At 47.9% G+C, this 23,892-nt stretch overlaps 1 protein-coding gene across 1 annotated transcript in view; it reads right to left on the bottom strand.

Moving 5' to 3' along the window:
• MGAT5 (alpha-1,6-mannosylglycoprotein 6-beta-N-acetylglucosaminyltransferase) overlaps positions 1 to 23,892 on the bottom strand; it is a 221,001-nt gene that overhangs the window by 69,005 nt on the left and 128,104 nt on the right. The window contains exons 6-8 of the mRNA XM_040358088.1: positions 19,770 to 19,844; positions 15,100 to 15,261; positions 5,363 to 5,532 (exon numbers count right to left, since the gene is read on the bottom strand). Coding sequence (XP_040214022.1) covers positions 5,363 to 5,532; positions 15,100 to 15,261; positions 19,770 to 19,844 — 407 coding nt within the window. The remainder of the gene's footprint in view (positions 1 to 5,362; positions 5,533 to 15,099; positions 15,262 to 19,769; positions 19,845 to 23,892) is intronic.

The following is a 23,892-nucleotide window of genomic DNA, read 5'->3' as shown; positions in this document are numbered from 1 at the left end:
TAGAGGAAGCAGAGTTGATGCTTTCCGTATAGCACCGGCTCCTTTCACAGGCGAAGTGATACCAAATGTACTTCGCTTGTGACAGGAGCAATACAGGAAGCATCGGCTCTGCTCTCTACTGCAGCCGCATGTTTCCTCCAGCGCCGGATCCGGTCACACTGATGCTTGGGGATGGCAAGTTAGGTACCCGCCAGTGAAGATTAAGGTCAGTTGAGGGGCCGGTGCATCAGTGAGAAAGCAGCCTTAGGCCCCTTTCACACGATCAGGTCCGCCTGTGTTTTTCTTCTGGACCCAATCGGACCCTCCATCCACCTCTACAGAGCGGCAGATGTAAACAGATTTGTGTCCGTTTACACCCGCCCATCTCCAATCCGATCCACTTTAACAAAAAAGACAGAAAGGGGATCCATTCCCTTCTGTCTGGGAAGAATGGATTGGAGGGCTCAATGCAGAGAGGGCTGTGTCAGTGTCTGCTCTGCATATGCAGAGTGGACACGAACCTGTCATCTGCTCGCTCCGCTCATTGTGGCCCGTGACCGGTTACCTAGTCGCTAAAGTGGCCCTCGCTCCTCAAAAGGTTGGGCACCCCTGGTTTAGGGGGGGGGGGGGGAATTACAACATACAAGCCAAATTTTTAGAACATCTACCGTATATGCCCAACAGACAGTAATGGTTAAACTTTGTATTGCTAGACCCTCACTTGGTTAGATTTATCCATACTTCCTGTACCGACGCCATCAGGACAGTGTAAAAGAGTGAGGGGGTCATAGGACAAAAAGACAAAACAAAAATAATCTGACAAATGTTCTATTGAAGGTATTTTGTTATCTCTGCCCCCATCAGAGAGCGCTCTCGTCACTTCCTGTGATCCATCACTAGAACAGGAAGTGAGGGGGAATTCTCCCTAATGGGTAGCAGTTCTAACCCTGCCCCTTTGTAAAAAAAAAAAAAAAAAATGCTGGCATAACGCAACAGATGAGAGCCATAAAATATACATGGAGGTCTTTTCAATGGTTGAGTCAGTCCCTGGCTTAAAAAAAAATAAAAATGGCCATATATACTCGCGTATAAGCCAAGTTTTTCAGCCCTTTTTTGTGCTGAAAATTCCCCCCTCGGCTTATACTCAAGTCGCCTTTTTGCGCCTGATCTCTCAGATTTGGGGACCCGGTACCGGCCGGTCTTAGGTCCCCTGGACCCCCAACACATGTAGCCCCACTCTTCCCCTATAAGTGTGCAAAGTTTGTTGTCCGGGGGGGAATCTACAGCCAGGGAGCACTGTTTTTTCAAAGTCGGGCACTCCTTCCATAGACTCCCACGTTAAACATCAGGCGAGGCGCGCGGACACGGCGAGGCAGGCGCGCGGGCACGGCGAGGCAGGCGCGCGGGCACGGCGAGGCAGGCGCGCGGGCACGGCGAGGCAGGCGCGCGGGCACGGCGAGGCAGGCGCACGGGCACGGCGAGGCACGGGCACGGCGAGGCACGGGCACGGCGAGGCACGGACACGGCGAGGCACGGACACGGCGAGGCACGGACACGGCGAGGCACGGACACGGCGAGGCACGGACACGGCGAGGCACGGACACGGCGAGGCACGGACACGGCGAGGCACGGACACGGCGAGGCACGGACACGGCGAGGCACGGACACGGCGAGGCACGGACACGGCGAGGCACGGACACGGCGAGGCACGGACACGGCGAGGCACGGACACGGCGAGGCACGGACACGGCGAGGCACGGACACGGCGAGGCACGGACACGGCGAGGCACGGACACGGCGAGGCACGGACACGGCGAGGCACGGACACGGCGAGGCACGGACACGGCGAGGCACGGACACGGCGAGGCACGGACACGGCGAGGCACGGACACGGCGAGGCACGGACACGGCGAGGCACGGACACGGCGAGGCACGGACACGGCGAGGCACGGACACGGCGAGGCACGGACACGGCGAGGCACGGACACGGCGAGGCACGGACACGGCGAGGCACGGACACGGCGAGGCACGGACACGGCGAGGCACGGACACGGCGAGGCACGGACACGGCGAGGCACGGACACGGCGAGGCACGGACACGGCGAGGCACGGACACGGCGAGGCACGGACACGGCGAGGCACGGACACGGCGAGGCACGGACACGGCGAGGCACGGACACGGCGAGGCACGGACACGGCGAGGCACGGACACGGCGAGGCACGGACACGGCGAGGCACGGACACGGCGAGGCACGGACACGGACACAGCGAGGCACACGGACACAGCGAGGCACGCAGATGGACACCCTAGGATTATACTCGAGTCAAAAAGTTTTCCCAGTTTTTTGTGGTAACATTAGGTGCCTCTGCTTATACTCGAGTATATATGGTGTGTATACACACACATACACTTATTTTGCAATACAAGCTTTTAATGATTCATTGAGCATAAGCTTATAAAACCGAAAGCCAGGGGCTGACTCAATCACTGAAAAGACCTTTCTATAAAGAAAAAAAGGGAAGCAGATTGCTGCGATTTTCCTCTGAAATCACTGAACTTACTGGCTTGCTTAATGAAAATAATGCAGAGATTTGTCATTTCATCAGAAAAATCAGCTGTGTGTGAATATATAACTGCAAATAAACATTTTTAGCCACTACCTACGCAGCCAACAAGTTGCTTACAACTAATCATTCCGCTGAGTATGTTGTATACCAGGGATATGCAATTAGCGGACCTCCAGCTGTTGCAAAACTACAAGTCCCATCATGCCTCTGCCTCTGGGTGTCATGCTTATGGGTGTCAGAGTCTTGCTATGCCTCATGGGACTTGTAGTTCTGCAACAGTTGGAGGTCCGCTAATTGCATATCCCTGTTGTATACTAATGAATAATTTAATTGATGACTATGCACACAGGTCCAGATACCTGTGATGTCATCAGTATAAAGTGGTTATAAACCCTTACATACACCCAGGGAAGTGACAGACCTCTTCTGTTCTCTACAGCGATTCAAAGTGCAGAATTTATGCAGCTTGTAGAAAAGCAGATGGTGGGCGCTAAACTTACACTGCAGGTCTCAGTGGGATCTGATTGGAGGGAAAAGACCCCGCCCCCCACCGAAGTAAAAAAGAGGGGGGTAATCTTCCAATGGGCACACTAGTTCTGGTGACCTGGGGGGTCTCCAAGTCCGCCTCTTAATTTGCAGGGATTTTCTCTCACTTCCTGTTTGAATATGGGACAGGAAGTGAAGGCAAATCCCTACAATGGGAGACAGGATGGAAAAAAAAAAAAAAAAAAAAGGAGATTTGCCTATAGTTCTACTTTAACATAATAAAGCATAGAAAAATAGAGCAGTTCCTGTCCATGGCTTGTCATGGATACGAGTGAGGGCAACATGGCCCCCACCCGTCTCCATAACATAGCAAGGCGGAAGCGGCGTCAAAACGTCACTTCCGCCCATACGTCTTAAAGAGACAATTTATTTTTGTAATTTTTTCAAATGACAATTTTTTTTTATTGCATTTTAGCCCAAATATGAGATCTGAGGTCTTTTTGACCCCAGATCTCATATTTAAGAGGACCTGTCATGATTTTTTAATTATAAGGGATGTTTACATTCCCTGTAATAGGAATAAGTGATCCAAATTTATATATATTTTTTTTAAAACTGTATAAAAATAAAATCAAGTAAAATAGGAAAACTAAAACTTTTTTTTAAAGCGCCCCAAAAAAAGCGCACTTGTAAGACCGCTGCGCAAATACGGTGTGAAAAAACGTATTGCAATGACCGCCATTTTATTCTCTCAGGTGTTAGAAAAAAATATATAATGTTTGGGGGTTTTAAGTACCGTATTTATCAGCGTATACCACGCACTTTTTTGCCCTGAAAATCAGGGCAAAATCGTGGGTGCGCAATACACGCCGATATCTGCGCCGAGTTTAAACCACTTCGCTGGCATAAACCGAATGCAGTACACTCGGGTATAGCCGGGCAGGCTCGGCTCCTCTCGCGGTCACGTACAGGACGTGACCGCGAGAGGAGCCGAGCCTGCCCGACTATACCCGAGTGTACTGCGCTCTGTATATGCCGGCGCAGTGGTTCAAACTCGGCGTGGGGATCGAGCGGTGAGGACACCACGATGGGCGCAGAAGGACGCCGGCCCTGACGAGGACGACACCACCGAAGCCGCAGACGGACACCGGACCCGACGAGGCCGCCGCGCAAGACACCAAAACTAAGTACTAAAATGTTTTTTTTTTTTTTTTTACAGGAATGCGGGTCCACATTAGGGGTGCGCGCTATACGCCGGAGCGCGCAATACCCCGATAAATACGGTAATTAAAAGGAGAAGTACAAAGCTCGTTTGGCTATACTTCTCCTGTGGATCACAGGTGTGCAGTGTCTTTTGGACTTCTGTGACCCGTTTTAAGCAGACAGCACGCCAAAGTCAGAGTCGGTCCAGAATCTGCCCACGTGCCTGGATCAGCACCAGGGCTCAGCCTCACAGCGCTCGAGTAAGAGCTGGTAGGGATATGCATCTGCCGGCTGCTGGGCTTCAAATTCCCCACACACACACACATATCCCTTTTCCGAGGCACAGCATGTTGTGGATATTGTTGGAGTGTGGGCAGACAGACACAGAAGGGTAATGGCCAGAGGAGGAGATCAAGTCTTTCCTCCTCTCCCATCCATGAGGACAATCTGTGCTGCCTCTGGCCTGTGTGCACACCTATGCACTAAGTCAGGGGTAGGCAACCTCGGCCCTCCAGCTGTAGTGAAACTACAAATCCCATCATGCCTCTGCCCTAGGAGTCATGCCTGAAATTGTCAAGGTCTTGCAATGTCCCATGGGACTTGTAGTTTCAAAACAGCTGGAGGGTCAAGGTTGCCTACTCCTGCACTAGGTGGTTGTAGAACTTGGGGAGCCGCAGTGATCTGAATAATGTTTGCTGGGTTTCAGGCGATCCGAGACCCGGACACATCATTCAAAACCTGGACTGTCTGGGTGAATCCTGTCTGGGTGGAAAGCCTAGCTGCAGTGCTATATTTCTAATACAAGGCAGGGGGGGGGGGGGGTGTAAAAATACATTCTATAACATAATAGGGCCCATGCCTGCATGTTAATGTTGCATTCTCCTGATTATTTTTAATACCAACAATAGATTTGGATTTCCAGAAAAAAAAACCAAAAAAAAAACAGGGAAATTAAATATCTAACAATACTGAAAACATATTGCAGAAATAAAGTAATCTTCTTAAACGCAATTAGTCACCGGAATACTCTGCCGCTTCTCCCCCTGACAAATAACACACACTGAGAACGTGTCTACAGTCACTGCGCGTTCAGAGTCGGTTTTAATGTTGAAAGTAATCTTCTTACTCTTTCAGCTCAGCTATTGAAGCTGAAATCCTGACATCATGGCCCAGTAAGTAAAGAGATGTAATTAAGTCACTCCATTGGACTAATTCGCCGAGCGGCCCTCCACTGAATGCATTTTCAGCTATCTTGAAACCAGATTCCTTTGTTAAGAGGCCCAGATGAACGAGGATCTGAAGAGGAAGAGAAGAAAAAAAAAAAAATCACGGGACATGAAAAAAAGGCACACTCTTTGTTTTATTACACTTTGTTATATTTAACCACTTCCATACCGGCATTTTCACCCCCTTCCTGCCCAGACCAATTTTTAGTTTTCAGCGCTGTCGCACTTTGAATGACGATTGCGCGGTCGTGCGACGTGGCTCCCAAACAAAATTGACACCTTTTTTTCCCACAAATAGAGATTTATTTTGGTGGTATTTGATCACCTCTGCGGTTTTTATTTTTTGCGCTATAAACAAAAGAAAAGCGACACAATATCTTTTACTTTTTGATTTAATAAATATCAATTTTTTTTAAAAAACGTTTTTTTCCTCAGTTTAGACCGATACGTATTCTTCTACATATTTTTGGTAAAAAAAAAAAAAAAACGCAATAAGCGTATTTGATCGGTTTGCGCAAAAGTACTAGCGTCTACAAAATAGGAAATAGAATTATGGCATTTTTTTTTTTTTTTACTAGTAATGGCGGCGATCTGCAATTTTTTTTCTTTTGTTTTGTGACCGTGACATTGCAGCGGACACATGACACATTTTTGGGGCCATTCACATTTACACAGCGATTAGTGCTATAAAACTGCACCGATTACTGTGTAAATGTGACTGGCAGAGAAGGGGTTAACACTAGGGGACGCTGAAGGGGTTAAATACTGTATGTTCCCTAAAGTGTGTTCTAACTGTTAGGGGGAGGGGGACTCACAAGGGGAGATCCTCTGTACTGGGAACACACACCGCTGACAGGACATGGATCTGTGTGTTTACACACACAGATACATGGTCCTGCCGTGATTGCGGGTGCCCGGCGGACATCGCGGCCGCCGGGTCCCGAGCAATGCGGCGGGGGCGCGCGGCGTCGGGGGCGCGCGTGCCCCCTAGCGGCCGGAAAAGGCAGGACGTCATATGACGTCCAGTCTGAAGGATGAGAGGTCCCCACAGACGTCATTTTACTATGGCTCGGTGGGGAAAAGGTTAAAGAGGAACTCTACTAAAAACACATTCTCATAGAACAGTGATGGCGAACCTTGGCACCCCAGATGTTTTGGAACTACATTTCCCATGATGCTCAACTACACTGCAAAGTGCATGAGCATCATGGGAAATGTAGTTCCAAAACATCTGGGGTGCCTAAGTTCGCCATTACTGCCATAGAATAATAAGCTCAGGCCATCAATTTCACAATTTTATTTTGCTTTGAACAGAATATGTTCTCTCGTCTGTGCCACACGCATCATATATATGGTGGTATTTGAGGTCATCCAAACGTCTACCTCCAAGGAGCGGCATTGCTTGTCCATGGCCCTCCAGCACATTTCTATTGGCCAGTCATTATGATGGGCTGCCTCATTGGCCAATAAGAATGTTCAAGAGGCAGGGAAGAACAAGCAAGCCTCTGCCTACCTGCTTTAGCTTTGCCAGAATGGCCCGGCACTCAGGCAATGCAGGGATGAAAGCTGATAAAGGTTTAATATATACCCCAAACCAGAGCAAGTGTTGGGGACTTTAAAGAAGAATTCAAGTCAAAGCCCAACTACTTTAAAAAAAAAAATCCCCTCCTAAAACCTTCTAGGACTAACCCATGTAAGATCTATAAACTTACCTATTTTCAGGCCACACCAGTCTGGAGCGCCTGCAACAGCTGCAGGGGAGAGGAGGAGAGAGCGCTCGACAATGGCTGGCGATGCCCGGGGGTGGCAACTTCACCCATAGGCTTCCAAGACACATCTGTTGTGGGCGCTCCCTCCTCGCCCCTGCAGCTGGCACAGCGGTGCCGTATCATGAGACTATATGGAGTGGCCTGAAAATAGGTAAAGTATGCAGATCTTTTCTTACACCATTTACTCATAATAGGTGTAAGGAGAGGGGGAGGGGACATTTCCAAGAGTAGTGACAATAAAATTGGGCTTTCGATATCAGACATATGAAGTTTGCATGTTCTCCCTGTGCCTGCATGGGTTTCTTCCGGGTATTCCGGTTTCCTCCCACACTCCAAAGACATGCTGGTAGGTTAACTGGATGGATCCTGGCTAAATTGGCCCTATCATAAATGTTAAGGAACCTTAGATTGTAAAATATATATATATATAATTATTTTTTTTATTTAGTGCTGCGCAAATTGATGGTGCCATATAAGTACCTGTAATAGTTCAAAAAAAAAAAAAAAAAAACTATACTACTGGGACCTTTGGATAGCTAAAACAAGGAAGATATGAACGTTTTATGATGTGACCATCTGGTAATATGTCAAAGGGTTATCCTGTACCTTGTTTGTTGTCTATATATATAAAGTCACATTCCATAGTTGGCAAAATATGATATCGATAAATACGTCAGACTAATTATGGATGTTCTTCCTCCACTATATAAAAACTCTGAAGGGACAGTCAGGGGCCCCTCTCCTTGACAGACGGTCCCTGCACATGTGTTTAAATACTTTTTTGTTCACCATAAAGAGGTTTTGACATGAATTCTGCTTAAAAAGAAGGCACATGGGAGTTCAAAGGAAGACGCTGTATATATGTTTTTTTTTTAAACTTCAGGTTTATTGATTAGTCCCGATTGTTGGAAAAAGTTACTCACATTTTTCCTCCAACCAGCCACTAAACAATATCAATATAAACACACACACACATACACATACACATACACATATATATATAAAATCGGCACTGAAGCAATGGCACGTAGGGGGTTGAGGATGGCTGCGGGGGCTTCGATCTAAGGCAAGTAATACATAATGAGCTAGTATGCTATGCATACTAGCTCATTATTGCCTTTGTCTTGCAGGTTTTTATTTTACGGGTTTAATGCAATATTAAAGTGTTACTAAACCCAGGAGCCTGCATTCACTATATCTGGTCTCCCACAGTACACAGAACATGGAAATGCATTTTAGTAAATATAAAACTGCTAAATACTTTATCAGTATATAGCATCATTATGACTTCTATCAGCGTCTGGTCTGGTTTGCAGGAATTTTCACTCTGACCATCTTATGAGGTTGCATGACCCCTGACCCTCTGCACAGTGCCGATTGGCCCTGTGCTAATCACATGCACCCTCCCAAGAAAAAAAACCTCTAGCAATACACACTGAACATGTGCAGAGCGCCCCCAAAGTTCAATTCTATGAACAGACGGATTTGGAACGGTGGAAGAAGGGGAGGATCAGAGAAGACAGAATCAAACATCCTTTTTATACAATGTGGAGGATTTATAACCCCTTGGGTTCCACACTGAGTATAGCAAGCATGCTTTACTGCATTATACAGTCTGATTTTACTGTTGTGGGTTGCAGAACTACAAGTCCCATCATGCCTCTGGGAGTAATTGTAACTGCCAGCCTTTCAATGCCTCATGGGAAATGTAGTTCCACAACAGCCGGAGGGATACTGGTTGCCTACCCCTGCTCTAAATTAAATTTTTTTAAATGCTCTTTAAAAACTTATAGGTTTGCTTCCAACATGCATTACTTAAGTAAGGGACGTGACAACAGAGGAAGACTAGCCTGGCACCTCTTAGGAAAATAGCCATTGGCCAAGGTCTGGTGCTATACAATTACCAAACTAAAACATTTAGATGTTAAAGCGGACTGCCACACATTTTATTTTTTTGCATCCCCTCTGCTTCTATAAATATACAGGAAATCTCTATAATGCAATCCTGGTTCGAGTACATCTTTTTTAGAATGTACTTACCTTTGTTTTCGTCATCCTGAGTGCTTCCACCTTGATTGTGGGCATGTGAAGCCCACTAGGACTCTTCTGGGATAAGGTGCTGCTGGCTACCCAGCATGCACCTCCCGATCTGGCGCATGCACAATCTAGACAGGGTGCAGAGCAGACTGGGGCGGCGGAGGAAGTGCCCGTCCCGTTATGGCAACGAATCCTGCGGCGATGCCCACCGCCTCCTGGGAACGATGACGGGCATCTCCCAGGAGCACAGGATATGACGTTCATCGCCGCGGCCCGGAAATGGCAGATTAGAAGGGACACCCTAGCATCAAGACAGTCACAGCATTTGGCCAAATGTTATATGAGCAGAAAGGAACCGATTCATATAAAAGATGAAATTATGGGTGAAACGCTGCTTTAAAGTGTAAGTAAACCCACCTATCATTTTCAGCCAAGGAAGCTGCCATCTTGGCCTATGTTTAATCTTCAACTGCCATTGTGCTGCACATGTGATCAGTTATGACACCAGACATTGGATGGTTTGACAGTTTGGTTGAGAGCACAACCAATGTGACAGTTAGCAATCCCGGCATGCCGGAAATGTAACTGCTTTTTGAAACTGTTAAATCAATGGGTTTACTTTCGCTTTAAGTAAAACCAACATGTAGATCTACTATTGCCTGTATTATATTGGCTCTATTTATTTATTTATTTTAAACAATAGTATCATTATCTTTAGTAATTCCATTTCTCGCTGTGCAAGCAAAACCCCCCCCCCCCCCTTAGTATTCTGATAGAGTTTGGTTGTTCAAAGGCAGATAGAATGGAGGAAAATAAAAACCCACGCACTCAAACTAGAAAGTATATGTTTGCACAACAATCTGATCATAATTTATGCAGATTAATTCCGGAGGACTTGATTAAAGGAAACACTGGAATAAGGATGACAAAACAAGTCTGCGATAAACATTATTGCCCTTTATTCGGGAAAACATCAAACCAAATCTGGGTTAGAAACAAGTGTCTGGGATGATTAAGCTGCACTTCAGGCCAAAAAACGTCCTTATCAGCTATAGACAGCCAACCACAAAGTGAGTGCGTTCCGTGCAGACAGCCATTCACTGTGTTGTATGTAGGAACCTTAATAATTATACAAAACTATACTTGTGCACTACAAAGGCCCTTCTACAAATTGCAACCTTTATCCTGATCATTTCACCACTGCTTTAAAAAAAAAAAAAAGATGCCCCACCATTATGTTAGTTAATGGGTCAGAAATGGATAAAAAAAAAAAAAAAAAAAAAGGAACCAAGAGCAAGCTGAGATTTTTTTTTTGGGGCCAAGGGATTGTGCCTGGTAGTGGGCTAATCCAAAAAAAAAAAAAAAAAAAAAAAAGAAGTACTTCTGCATGCAGCCCCTTCCCCCCTTATACTTACCTGAGCCCCATCTCGATCCAGTAATGTGCATCAGTGCAGCAGCAGCTCTCCCGGGGCTCTCTCCCATAAGCTCGCACAGCAGCAGGGGCCGCTGGCTGCTGTCAATCACACCCACTGAGCTAATAAGAGCGGGGGCAGGGCTGAGCTACACTGTGTGAATGTCCATACACAGAAGGAACAGCTGGGGAGTGAGCATGCTCGAGCCCCCCTAAAGCAAGAGGCTTGGCTATGGGGGCACTAGGTGGGAGAGGAAAAAGCCAGGACCCCTGGCAGAGGTGGGAGAGGAAAAAGCCAGGACCCCTGGCAGAGGTGGGAGAGGAAAAAGCCAGGACCCCTGGCAGAGGTGGGAGAGGAAAAAGCCAGGACCCCTGGCAGAGGTGGGAGAGGAAAAAGCCAGGACCCCTGGCAGAGGTGGGAGAGGAAAAAGCCAGGACCCCTGGCAGAGGTGGGAGAGGAAAAAGCCAGGACCCCTGGCAGAGGTGGGAGAGGAAAAAGCCAGGACCCCTGGCAGAGGTGGGAGAGGAAAAAGCCAGGACCCCTGGCAGAGGTGGGAGAGGAAAAAGCCAGGACCCCTGGCAGAGGTGGGAGAGGAAAAAGCCAGGACCCCTGGCAGAGGTGGGAGAGGAAAAAGCCAGGACCCCTGGCAGAGGTGGGAGAGGAAAAAGCCAGGACCCCTGGCAGAGGTGGGAGAGGAAAAAGCCAGGACCCCTGGCAGAGGTGGGAGAGGAAAAAGCCAGGACCCCTGGCAGAGGTGGGAGAGGAAAAAGCCAGGACCCCTGGCAGAGGTGGGAGAGGAAAAAGCCAGGACCCCTGGCAGAGGTGGGAGAGGAAAAAGCCAGGACCCCTGGCAGAGGTGGGAGAGGAAGAAGCCAGGACCCCTGGCAGAGGTGGGAGAGGAAGAAGCCAGGACCCCTGGCAGAGGTGGGAGAGGAAGAAGCCAGGACCCCTGGCAGAGGTGGGAGAGGAAGAAGCCAGGACCCCTGGCAGAGGTGGGAGAGGAAGAAGCCAGGACCCCTGGCAGAGGTGGGAGAGGAAGAAGCCAGGACCCCAGGCAGAGGTGGGAGAGGAAGAAGCCAGGACCCCAGGCAGAGGTGGGAGAGGAAGAAGCCAGGACCCCAGGCAGAGGTGGGAGAGGAGAAGCCAGTACCCCTGGCAGAGGTGGGAGAGGAAGAAGCCAGGACCCCTGGCAGAGGTGGGAGAGGAAGAAGCCAGGACCCCTGGCAGAGGTGGGAGAGGAAGAAGCCAGGACCCCTGGCAGAGGTGGGAGAGGAAGAAGCCAGGACCCCAGGCAGAGGTGGGAGAGGAGAAGCCAGTACCCCTGTAAGAGGTGGGAGAGAAGCCAGGACCCCTGGGGGCCACTGGCTGGGGACCCAAAAAAAAGGAGGTATCCTTATATATGCATAAGGCCCCTTTGACACACGCGCTGCCCCTAAGCTGAATCAGCTTGGACAGTTAGGGATCTCTCCGCTGATACCCGCTAAGCAGGTGGATGACAGGTTTGTGTCTGCTCCGCTATGCAAAGCAGACATGGACACAGGCCTGTGTGAGGCCTATCCAGGCTCAGAACAATGTGCAACACAAACATTCACTAATGATTTAGCCTTTGTCTTAAAAGCACAATAAATGAGGCTCCCTCGCTGAGTAGTCAGTCAGTAGGTGATGTAGATGTTCCATCCTCAAGCGGTGGTTGGCATATTTTTTTCAGTGATCAAAACCCTCCGCTGACAAACACGTTTCTTTTATCTAGAAGAGCCCATATTAAAACTGCAAGCGTTCATAAAAGATTTCAGAGCTTCAAAACATTTTCTTTTCAGAAAATAGGCAGCTATTTCACAGCTCACAGAATCACAATGAAGGGTCAAGCAAATGGCGGCGCTCATCTCGCTTGCAGATTGATATGGAAAGGGGAAAAAAAAAAAAAATTATAAAAAAATGTTGCTTTCGGCAAGGACTAATTACTCCAATATACCAGAAAGGTAGGTGTGCCAATACAGATTGGCGGTTTTGTGATTTTGAAACACAAAAGAGTAGAATGCCTAAGAAATAAAAGCAAGTGTACCTGTCCCCTACAAACACAGAAATGGAATTAGAGCAAAAATAAACGTAAGGCTTCATTGCCACTGGCGTTTTTACAGCCACTTTTCTGAGCGTTTTTTACAGCTTAAAAACGCCTGTCCATGTTATTCTATGGCATCATTCCCACATAGGCGTTTTTGAGCTGTAAAAAAAACGCCGGACCAGGGCATTCTGTGGCTCCAGCAATAGAGCTGTAAAAACATCCAGACATTAAAAAAACGATGAAAAACGCGCGAAAACGCTCAAAAACGCGACCGCGGCGTTTTTGAGCTCCAGCTCACAAAAAAAATAAAAATAAATGTTTTAACAAAATAAACATGGACAGGCGTTTTTAAGCTGTAAAAAACGCCAGTGGAAATGAAGCCTAAGTATTGTTTAAAGCTGAACTTCAACTTTGCGAAGTTTAGTTTGTTTGGACCAGGGGTCTCCCAACTTTCTAAACAAAGGGCCACTTTACTGTCGCTCAGACCTTAGTGGGGCCAGAGTGGGGACTGTGGCCAGTGGGCGTGCCCCCCCCATCATTGCCATCAGGGGGAAGGACTTGTGCCCTCCATCATTGCCGTCTGGGGGGGGGGGACTCGTGCCTCCCCCATCATAGCCGTCTGGGGGGGGGGGGATCTTATGCCCCCCCCCCATCATTACCTGGGGGGACGGGGGACCTCGTGCAGTAAAGAGGACAGAACTCCTTCACCAGATCCTGCGCTTCTCCGTGCAGCTATAGACTCAGGCAGTCGACTCCAGCACTCTGGTCCCCCTCCAAACCCTGCACTTTCTGCTTCCCAGAAGCAGCACAAGGTAGTGGGAGGTGCACTGATGTAAGGGGGAGGTTGGGGCTCATCTAGTCTTACAGATACACCTGGCCCTTTAAAAGCAAGCAGAACGCTGATGCTATGAAACCGAGTTGGATACGCTTGATCTAGAGTCTATGCATGCACAAGGGTAATCGCTTAAATTCTGAAGGCCAAAACCCCCCCCCCCCCCCCAAACCAATAGTCCAGGTTTGTGTGGCAGCTGGTAAGGTTGATCACAGGTTTCTACCTATATATAGATGAGGCACGTTTATGAATCCATACTGCACATTTTAAATGCTCATCACAAAGGGAAGTACACTGACAATGCTTGTACTGTCCAGGGGCAACACCTCCCCCTCTTGCCTGTCCAGGGGCAACACCTCCCCCTCTTGCCAACCCAGGGGGCAACACCTCCCCCTCTTGCCAACCCAGGGGGCAACACCTCCCCCTCTTGCCAACCCAGGGGGCAACACCTCCCCTCTTGCCAACCCAGGGGGCAACACCTCCCCTCTTGCCAACCCAGGGGGCAACACCTCCCCTCTTGCCAACCCAGGGGGCAACACCTCCCCTCTTGCCAACCCAGGGGGCAACACCTCCCCTCTTGCCAACCCAGGGGGCAACACCTCCCCTCTTGCCAACCCAGGGGGCAACACCTCCCCTCTTGCCAACCCAGGGGGCAACACCTCCCCTCTTGCCAACCCAGGGGGCAACACCTCCCCTCTTGCCAACCCAGGGGGCAACACCTCCCCCCTCTTGCCAACCCAGGGTGCAACACCTCCCCCTCTTGCCAACCCAGGGGGCAACACCTCCCCCTCTTGCCAACCCAGGGGGCAACACCTCCCCCTCTTGCCAACCCAGGGGGCAACACCTCCCCCTCTTGCCAACCCAGGGGGCAACACCTCCCCCTCTTGCCAACCCAGGGGGCAACACCTCCCCTCTTGCCAACCCAGGGGGCAACACCTCCCCTCTTGCCAACCCAGGGGGCAACACCTCCCCTCTTGCCAACCCAAGGGCAAGCCAAGTGAATGGATACTCTGAGTTTCTTCCCAGCGTAGACCAATCAGTGAGTGTAGCTACAAGAATAGACTGGCAGGGGACAGGAAATTAAACTACTGTGGCATGACTAAAAATAAAAATTTGGTTTTAAAAAGCAATGCAAAGCTTTTTCTCCACTCTACTGGCTTACATGTAAGCTACTAAAAATGGAGAAAAGCGGAGTTATCTTTTAACACTCTGGAGAATGCTAGATTGCAAAAGAGTGAATATTGCATGGAGTTCCAGGATCTGAAGGCAGCCTTTTTGCCTCTGTAAGGTTAAAAGTAAAAACGACAAAGCCAGCCATAAAAATCAAGCTGAGCCCTTAGCGTTTTGTGAATGGCGAAGTGCCAACGCTCTGGGACTTGTTCTTGTCAGGACTTCATCTGCGGTTATTTTGGGGTCACGTAGGCAGCGACGCTCATGCCTGTACACAGCGGGGACGGTTGAAGCGTGCATTGCAGACAGCGCTGGTGTTCAGAATGTTCTAAACCTCAAAGAGAAGGGAAAGTACCTTTTTCCTTTTCCGTTTCTCCAAATTCTGCTTCTCTGCCAGGGACTTGATTGCTTCTATCCAGGTGTCATCCATCCTCTTTATCCTCAGCGTCATCCAGCGGAACTCCGGGTGTTTAGACATGACGAAGTAGAGGTGCTCAAAATCTGTTCGGATTTCAGCCTGAAAGTAGAAGAAAATGGGCTGCTGAGAGATCTGAGCTCTTAAAAAGGGAAACACTTTTATTTTAAAGTGATTGTAAACGATCGCCTTGTCAAACAACCCATTCAGTTTAAAATAGAGATGAAAAGGCAAAACATTTCAAATCTTTCATCCCTTTTTTATAAGTGATCACATTTCCTCTGTTCTCAGCTGTATAACAGCTGGGGGAGGAGAAGCAGCAGTACACTGAGCTTGCCAGTGAATGGCTATGCAGCAGGGGGGTGTCAGGACAAGTCTGATTGGAGGAGGGCACACCGAGTTCCCAGCATAGCTGGAGAACTGATCACGATGTGCGATCATGCTTAGTGTGGTCAGTTTGTGATAGGAATGCAAGGGGAATAGCGGGACACCAGGGATTTCACATAAAGTAAGCAATACAAAGAGCATGAGACTTTCTCATACAAGTACATGGTACAGCACCCACATATCAGGAATATGAAGTGTTTGGTAAATTCTTTGGGCTGGGTTCACACTAGCTGCATCCGCGGCTCAATCAAGGGGTTCGGTGTGTCCCTGTTCTCCTTTTCAGGGGATAAATGGGTCAAAATTGTTGCCTGAATGCAGACCTAAAGCGGAGCCGAAGACGCACAGGGCCCTTTTCCTGTGCAGACCGCGGCCGCCCCGGAGCTGTGTGAACCGGCTCCATTGAGTCGGTCACAGTCTCCCGTTATGCGAATTGGAAGGGGGGAACCCACATCCAATTTGCATAAGTGTGAACCCAGCCTACTTACCACAGTAGCAAATGTAACATGACGTAAACATATTAAAATTAACACTGTACCCAAGGCCGACAATAAAAATGGAACTGCAGATTCCCAGTCCTTGGATGGCAGCATTGGCCTTTCCCCAGTGTCACCTGATAACCCTGCCAGTATCTTAGGGGGACAACGCTCACTCACTGTACGGCATCTCTGAAAGGGCAGCGTCGTTACTCTAGGAGTACGACTACCTTCCACCCTTCTCTTACTCGCCTAAAACAAAAAGGGGAGGTTCATTGATGTGACATTCACAGTGCCAATACGACGCTTTAGGATGTCCATGCAGGCACTGTATTGTCAGCTCACTCCAGGAAGTTATATAGGATGACAACATTTATGGCAGGATCATTATGTTTTTTTTTTTGCACATAAACAGATAACAAAATACACCTTTGACTGTCTAACAGAGCAACGATAGCAAATGGAAGTTAACTTTTCTGACATTTTAAAGCTGAACTCCAGGTAGATCTAAAGCGAAAAAAAAAAATTTAAGTGTCACGAAAGTCAAGTTTCCTTTTTAATGAAAACAAACATGTTGTACTCACCTTCTCTGTGCAGTGGTATTGCACAGAGCAGCCCCAATTCTCCACTTCAGAGGTCCCCTGGCGGTGATCCTGGCTCCTCCTCTTCGTGTGTCTCCATAGCAAGCTGCTTGCTTTGGATTCACAGTATCTGCTCGCTCCCGAGATCAGCGCTCCATAGACTTACACAGTGGGACTTAGACCCCTTTCACGCGGTACAGCGCTAAAAATAGCGCCGCTATACGGCATGAAAAAATCATGCCCTGCAGGCTTCAATGTGAAAGCCCGAAGGCTTTCACACTGAAGCGGTGCGCTAGCAGGACCTCTCCAAAAGACCTGCTAGCCGCATCTTTGGAGCGGTATAGGAGCGGGGTGTTTACCGCTCCTATATCGCGCCTTCCCATTGAAATCAATAGGAAACCACGGTAATACCGCCCGCAACGCAATTAACCCTTTTTCGGCCGATAGCGGGGGTTAAAACCTCACCGCTAGCGCCCAAATATCGCAGTTAATACGACAGTATAGCGGCGCTAAAAATGGCGGGGCTATACCTTCACCGCACCTCCGCTGCCCAATGTGAAAGCAGCCTTAGCTCTGCCATAATTGACAGCAGCAGCAGCAGCCAATGGCTCCTGCTCAAGTCCTGTGTGAAGAGGAAAGAAGAGATTCATCTACACAAAGCGCTGGATCTAGTCCCCCCTCTATTCCACTTTACACAGGGAAGGGGTCTGGGGGTGCAGAGAAACAGAAAACCTCCTGGCCCCTCCCTCCTGCTGGGTGCCCCCACAGCAAGCAGCTTGCTCAGGAGGGGGCGCCACACAAGCAGGCACGCAGCTCGCCCCCACCCCCTCCGTCTCTGGATTGGCTCACTGGCTACGATTGACAGCAGCATTCACCAATGGCATCTGCTGCCGCCAAAAGCCTATCATGAGCGAGTCCCTGGAGAGGAAAGGCTCTCATGGACATCGATGGATTGAGAGGGAGCTCAGGCAAGTATTAGGTGGGCTGCTGCACATAGTTTTTTACCATTGTGCATAGAATGCATTAGGTAATAAACCTTATTAGGTAGATTCACAAAGAGTTAGGCCGGCTTATCAGTAGATAAGCCAACCTAACTCAGAATCTACGCCGACTTATGTTTAAGTGTATTCTCAAACAGAGATACGCTTAAACATATCTAAGATAGGACGGCTTGCGCCGTCCTATCTTAGGTTGCAATATTTCGGGTGGCCGCTAGGTGGCGCTTCCATTGCGGTCGGCGTAGAATATGTAAATTAGTAGATACGCCGATTCACGAACGTACGCCCGGCCGACGCAGTACATTTACGCCGTTTACGAGATAGGCCGCCTAAAGTTAGAGCTGGGTCCTAGGTGGCGTTGCAAATGTTAAGTATGGCCGCCGTTCCCGCTTCGAAATTTTTACGTTGTTTGCGTAAGTCGTCCGTGAATAGCGATTTACGTCCACGTCGAAATCAATAGGCCCTGTGTGGCGTACTTAGCTGCAATGCACACTGGGAAATGTAGGCGCCCGGCGCATGCGCAGTTAAGTAAAAACGTAGGGTCAAGCCCCATTAACATAAAACACGCCCCCTTACACACATTTGAATTAGGCACCCTTACGCCCGGCCGCTTTAGGCTACGCCGTCGTAACTTAGCAGGCAAGTACATTGTGAATCATGTACTTGATTAGCTAACTTACGGCGGCGTAGCCTAAACACGCTAAGCTACGCCGCCGCAAAGTTAAGGCAACGTATGCGAATCTACCTATATATCTTTACAACCACTTTAAAAAAAAACAAAAAAAAAAAACACACTTTAGTATCACAGCAGCTCTGTATTTACTGGTGCATTCTTATTTTTTATTGCAAGCACCTAAATTTGACCTTGTATCAGCCTTTCAGTCCCTGTACAGGTGGTCAGGGGTGGTTAAGCACTGAAGTCAGGAATGTCAGCCCTTATGAACTATGAAAACAGAAGGGTGCACAGAGGGAGGTTTTTTGGCTAAAAGCAGTACAGCTGGACATTTTTTATTTTTTTTTACTCTTTATTCTCAAGTCACACGATTGCAGGATCACCATCGCACAAGCAATAATTAGTTTCATGCCCAGTGCTCGGCTGTCTTGTACTGGCACAAGGGTGCAAAGATGTTTTATGCATTCCCGTGCCAGCATTCAATTTTTTTTTATCTACGGATTTGCACGGTGGCCGATGGCTTCATGGACAGTCATTGTGAATGAACAAGCCACGGGTCATCGAATGCACACAAAGCAAGTTCTGAGACCGGGACCCTCATGTTTTGGGGGGGGGGGGGGGGGGGGGGACACAGCGGCTGTGTCTGTTGAAGTCGTGCGTTCCAATAGTTAACAGGACGCCGGCACAGGGATGTGCGCAACACCTGTGTATACATGTGCTGGTAAGACTGCCGTGCATGTGGCAGGGGTTGTAAAGGAACAATTTTTTTTCCTAAATATCTTCCTTTACTTTAGTGCAGTCCTCCTTCACTTACCTCATCCTTCCATTTTGCTTTTAAATGTCCTTATTTCTTCTGAGAAATCCTCACTTCCTGTTCTTCTGTCTGTAACTCCACACAGTAATGCAAGGCTTTCTCCCTGGTGTGGAGTGTCGTGCTTGCCCCCTCCCTTGGACTACTGGAGAGTCAGGACTCCCACTAACACGCAGCTCCTTTATCTGCAACGTAGAGAGCATCCTGTAGTCCAAGGGAGGGGGGCGAGCATGACACTCCACACCAGGAAGAAAGCCTTGCATTACTGTGTGGAGTTACAGACAGGAGAACAGGAAGTGAGGATTTCTCAGAGGAAATAAGGACATTTAAAAGCAAAATGGAAGGATGAGGTAAGTGAAGGAGGACTGCACTAAGGTAAAGGAAGCTATTTGTACCTTTACAACCCCTTTAAACACCCCCCTTAACAGGGCCTAAATCGGTGGTTCTCAACTCCTGTCCTCAGGACCCACTAACAGGCCAGGTTTGCAAGATAACTGAAATACATCACAGTGATATCATTTGCTGCTCAGTGATTGCAGTGTTCTAGTCTGCATCTCCCCAAGGTAATACTTAAAATCTGGTCTGTTAGTGGGTCCTGAGGACAGGAGCTGAGAACCACTGGCCTAAATGGTCAGATGACCCATGCTGGGCAATCCCCAAGTCAATAATTATTCTCTTAATGCTTACCATTGTTCGCTTATCGGCTTCCTCTTCCTTGTGGTTTACAGCTCTCCATGGCAGTCGAGGACACCAGTTTTCAACCTAGATTAAAAAAAAAAAAATTTTTTTTAAAAAGAATGTTACACATTTCAAAACACAAAACGTGTAAAGCTGCATTCACACTTCAGTTCTGAATCGCAGGCAGATTTTCCGCAAACCTACCCGCGATTTGAAAGCGCTGAGGTGTGAATGACAAATCGCAGGACTCGCATTAGAGACCATCATTTGAGAGACGCCTCAAATCGCAGCACAGGCCTGGAACGATAAATCGCGCTGCAATCGCGGCAACCCGCATCGCAGAAAGCAAGTCTCCCACAATGCGTGTTGCTGCGATTACTGCCCGATTTATCGCGCCAGACCCGTGCCGCTATTTGAGGTGTCATTCAAATGAATGGCATCTCAAATGCGAGTCCCGTAATTAGTTATTCGCGCTTTCAAATTGCGGGCAGGATCGCTGCAAATCTGCCCGCGATTCAAAACGTTGAAGTGTGAATGCAGCCCAACGATGATCATTTAGTAATTTGGCAATACATAAACCATATTTAAAGCGGGGGTTCACCCTTAAAAAATTTTTTTTTTGTCTATCATGCCATGCAGCATACTAGCGTCAGCTACAGTATGCATTTTTTTTTTTCGCTGTACTCACAGTTTAATCCGTTTCAGGCTCCCACAGGGAGTAGGCGTTCCTATCAAGAGGGGAACATGATTGACGGCCAGCTATGGCGCGTCACGCTTCCCGAAAATAGCCAAAATAGGACTTGGCTCTTCACGGCGCCTGCGCAGTCAGCTCATAGTCTGTGCGCAGGCGCCATATAGCGCCGTGAAGAGCCGAGACCTACTCCGGCTATTTTCGGGAAGCGTGACGCGCCATAGCCGACCGTCAATCATGTTCCCCTCTTGATAGGAACGCCTATTCCCCGCAGGTGTCTAAAACGAAACTATTGGATTACACTGAGTACAGGCAGCGCAAAAAAAATAAAATAAAGGCATACTGTAGCTGACGCTAGTATGCTGCATGGCATGGTAGAAAGTAGTTTTTTAGGGTGAACCTCCGCTTTAAAGAAAAAAAAAAAAAAAACGCACAACTAAAAAAGACATTAGGCAATGTATACTGTAGAGCTATAGATACTCAGAGTCACATGAGAATATGTAATGTGAACTTGCATAGATAACACTGCTAATGTCTCCTGAGCAAACAGAATGCAACAAAGGTTGTTTCCAGAGACTACTCCCCTCTGTAGAATTATTTATTCAGGCGAGGCTCAAGTCCTATATTCCGAGAGGTCAACAGCGTTCAGAGCATGCGACTTATCGCAAAGTAAATCAAGAAGATTGGCAGCTATACACTTCAACTTTTCCATTACTTCTGCTGTCCATTCAAACTTTCTGGCTGAAGAATATACAGGTGCATCTCAAAAAATTTGAATATCAAAAAGTTACTTTATTTCAGCAATTCAATTCAAAAAGTGAAACTCATATTGCTTCATTACACAGACTGAACACCAAAATCCAGTATCTCAGAAAATTAGATTACATAAGACCAATTAAAAAAAAAAAAAAATGTAATACAGAAATGTTGGCTTAGTGAAAAGTATGTCCATGTACAGTGAAACCTCGGACTGCGAGTAAGGCGTTTAATGAGCGTTTCGGAATACGAGCACAATATTTAAAAAAACATCCTGACTCGGTTTGCGAGTGTTTTCTCACAAAACGAGCAGCAGGATTCAAGCCACAACGGTGTGCAGTACCACGTTTGGCCTGAGGTGGGGAGGGGGCGCTGGAACAGATTGGAAAAACTGGAAAAACTTGAAAATACTCCTAGGTAGATTCAGGTACAGTGGATTATCTTTAGGGCGGCGTAGCCTAGCCTGTTTAGGCTACACCGCCGTGAATTAGCTAGGCTAGTATTGATTCTCAATCTTCTTACCTGCTAATCTACGGCGGCGTAGCCTCAAACAAGCGGGCGTAAGGGCGCCTAATTCAAATGACTTGGAGGGGGGCGTGTTGTATGGAAATAAGGCTTGACCTCACGTCTTTTACGTTTTTTCTCAGTGCGCATGCGCCGGGCGCCTACATTTCCCAGGGCGCATTGCGGCTAAGTACGCCGTACGGGCCTATTGATTTTGACGTGGACGTAAACGACGCAACTCCCGATTCGCGGACGACTTACGCAAACGACGTAAAAAATTCGAACCTCGCAGCGGGAACGGCGGCCACACTTTAACATTGTTATTCTACCTCATAGGTGGAATAACTTTAGGCCGCCTAAGGCCTTACGGAAACTACGTAATTCGACTGCGGCGTGCTGGCGTACATTCGTGAATTGGCGTACAAGCTCATTTACATAATCTACGCCGGCCGTAATGGAAGCATCACCTAGCGGCCATCGGAAAAATTGCAAGCTAAGATAGAACGGCGCAAGCCAGCCTATCTTGGCTTTGTTTAAGCGTATCTCTGTTTGAGCATACGCTTAAACATACAGCGGCGTAGATTCGGAGTTAGGTCGGCTTATCTACCGATAGGTAGATTCAGGTAGAGTTGGGCCGACTTATCAGTTCCTGAGCCTTTCAGAGTTCAGCTGAGTCGTCCCCGGGCCTTTCCGAGTCTCTCTGGCTCCCCCCACCTCTGGCCACATGCTGTATTGCATGCCACAGAAGTCAAGGTGGAAAGAATTATGGGGAAACTCGCTTTGATATGCGAGTACTTTGAATTACGAGCATTCTCCTGGAACGGATTATGCCCGTAATCCGAGGTTCCACTGTAGCATGCACTCAATACTTGGTTGGGGCACTTTTTGCATGAATTACTGCATCAATGCAGCGTGGCATTAAGGTGATCACCCTGTGGCACTGCTGAGGTGTTATGGAAGACCAGGTTGCTTTGATAGCGGCCTTCAGCTCATCCGCATGGTTGGTCTGGGGTCTCATCTTCCTCTTGACAATACGCCAAAGATTCTCTATGGGGTTTAGGTCAGGCGAGTTTGCTGGCCAATCAAGCGCAGTAATATCATGATCATTAAACCAGGTATTGGTACTTTAGGCAGTGTGGGACGGTGCCAAGTCCTGCTGGAAAATGAAATCAGCATCTCTACAAAGCTGGTCTGCAGAGGGAAGCATGAAGGGCTCTAGAATTTTACCTTCATCCAAAAAGAGGACTTTGAGCAACAGTCCAGTCCTTTTTCTCCTTAGTCCAGGTAAGACGTTGTCTCAGGAGTAGCTTGACAAGGAATGCGACAGTTGTGGCCCATGTCCTGGCTCTTGAAGCTTTGACACCGGCCGTAGTCCACTCCTTGTGAATCCCCCCCCCAAATTCTTGTATGGTCTTTGCGGCCTCTCAAGGCTGCGGTTATCCCTGTTGCTTGTGCGCCTTTCTGTCTACCACACTTTCCAATATGCTTGGATACAGCACTCTGTACAGCCAACTTCTTTTGCAATGAACTTTAACCCTCCTTGTGGCGGTCGTCAATTACGGTCTTCTGGACAATTTGTCAGCCGTCTTCACCCTGATTGTGTAACCTACTGAACCAGACTGAGAGGCCATTTAAAGGCTCAGGAAAATTGTTTTTAGTTAGCTGATTAGAGTGCGACGCCATGAGTCGACAATATTTAACTTTTTCACAATATTCTAGTTTTCTGAGATACTGAATTTTGAGTTTTCACTAGCAGTAAGCCATAATCAAAATTAAAAAGTAAGAAATGCTTGAAATATATATCGCTCTGCTCTGTGTGTAATGAATCTATAGAGGAGTTTCACTTTTTTAAATTGAATTACTTAAAATAAACTTTGATACAATTTTTTTTTTAAATGCACCTGTACATCTCAAAAACATGAACTTTTATTTACTTAAATAAAAAAAATGTATAATCTACAGAAATACAGCCTGTTCCATAGCTTGGGGTGCACACCGATTGCCTCCCCACCTTCATTCGATTGTTGCTTCTCTCAAGTCTAAAAATGATTTTACCCCCTTTCTGACCAGAGCACTTTACAATTCGCCACTGCGTCGCTTTAACTGACAATTGCGTGGTAAATTTAGCTTTTTGGTAGCATTTGATCACCTCTGCAGGTTTTTATTTTTGCGCTATAAACA

Source organism: Rana temporaria, chromosome 6, assembly GCF_905171775.1.
Source record: "Rana temporaria chromosome 6, aRanTem1.1, whole genome shotgun sequence".
Classification (NCBI taxonomy): domain Eukaryota; kingdom Metazoa; phylum Chordata; class Amphibia; order Anura; family Ranidae; genus Rana; species Rana temporaria.
Note: the sequence above shows the minus strand (reverse complement) of the source record. Positions and strands in the feature narration are given on the sequence as shown.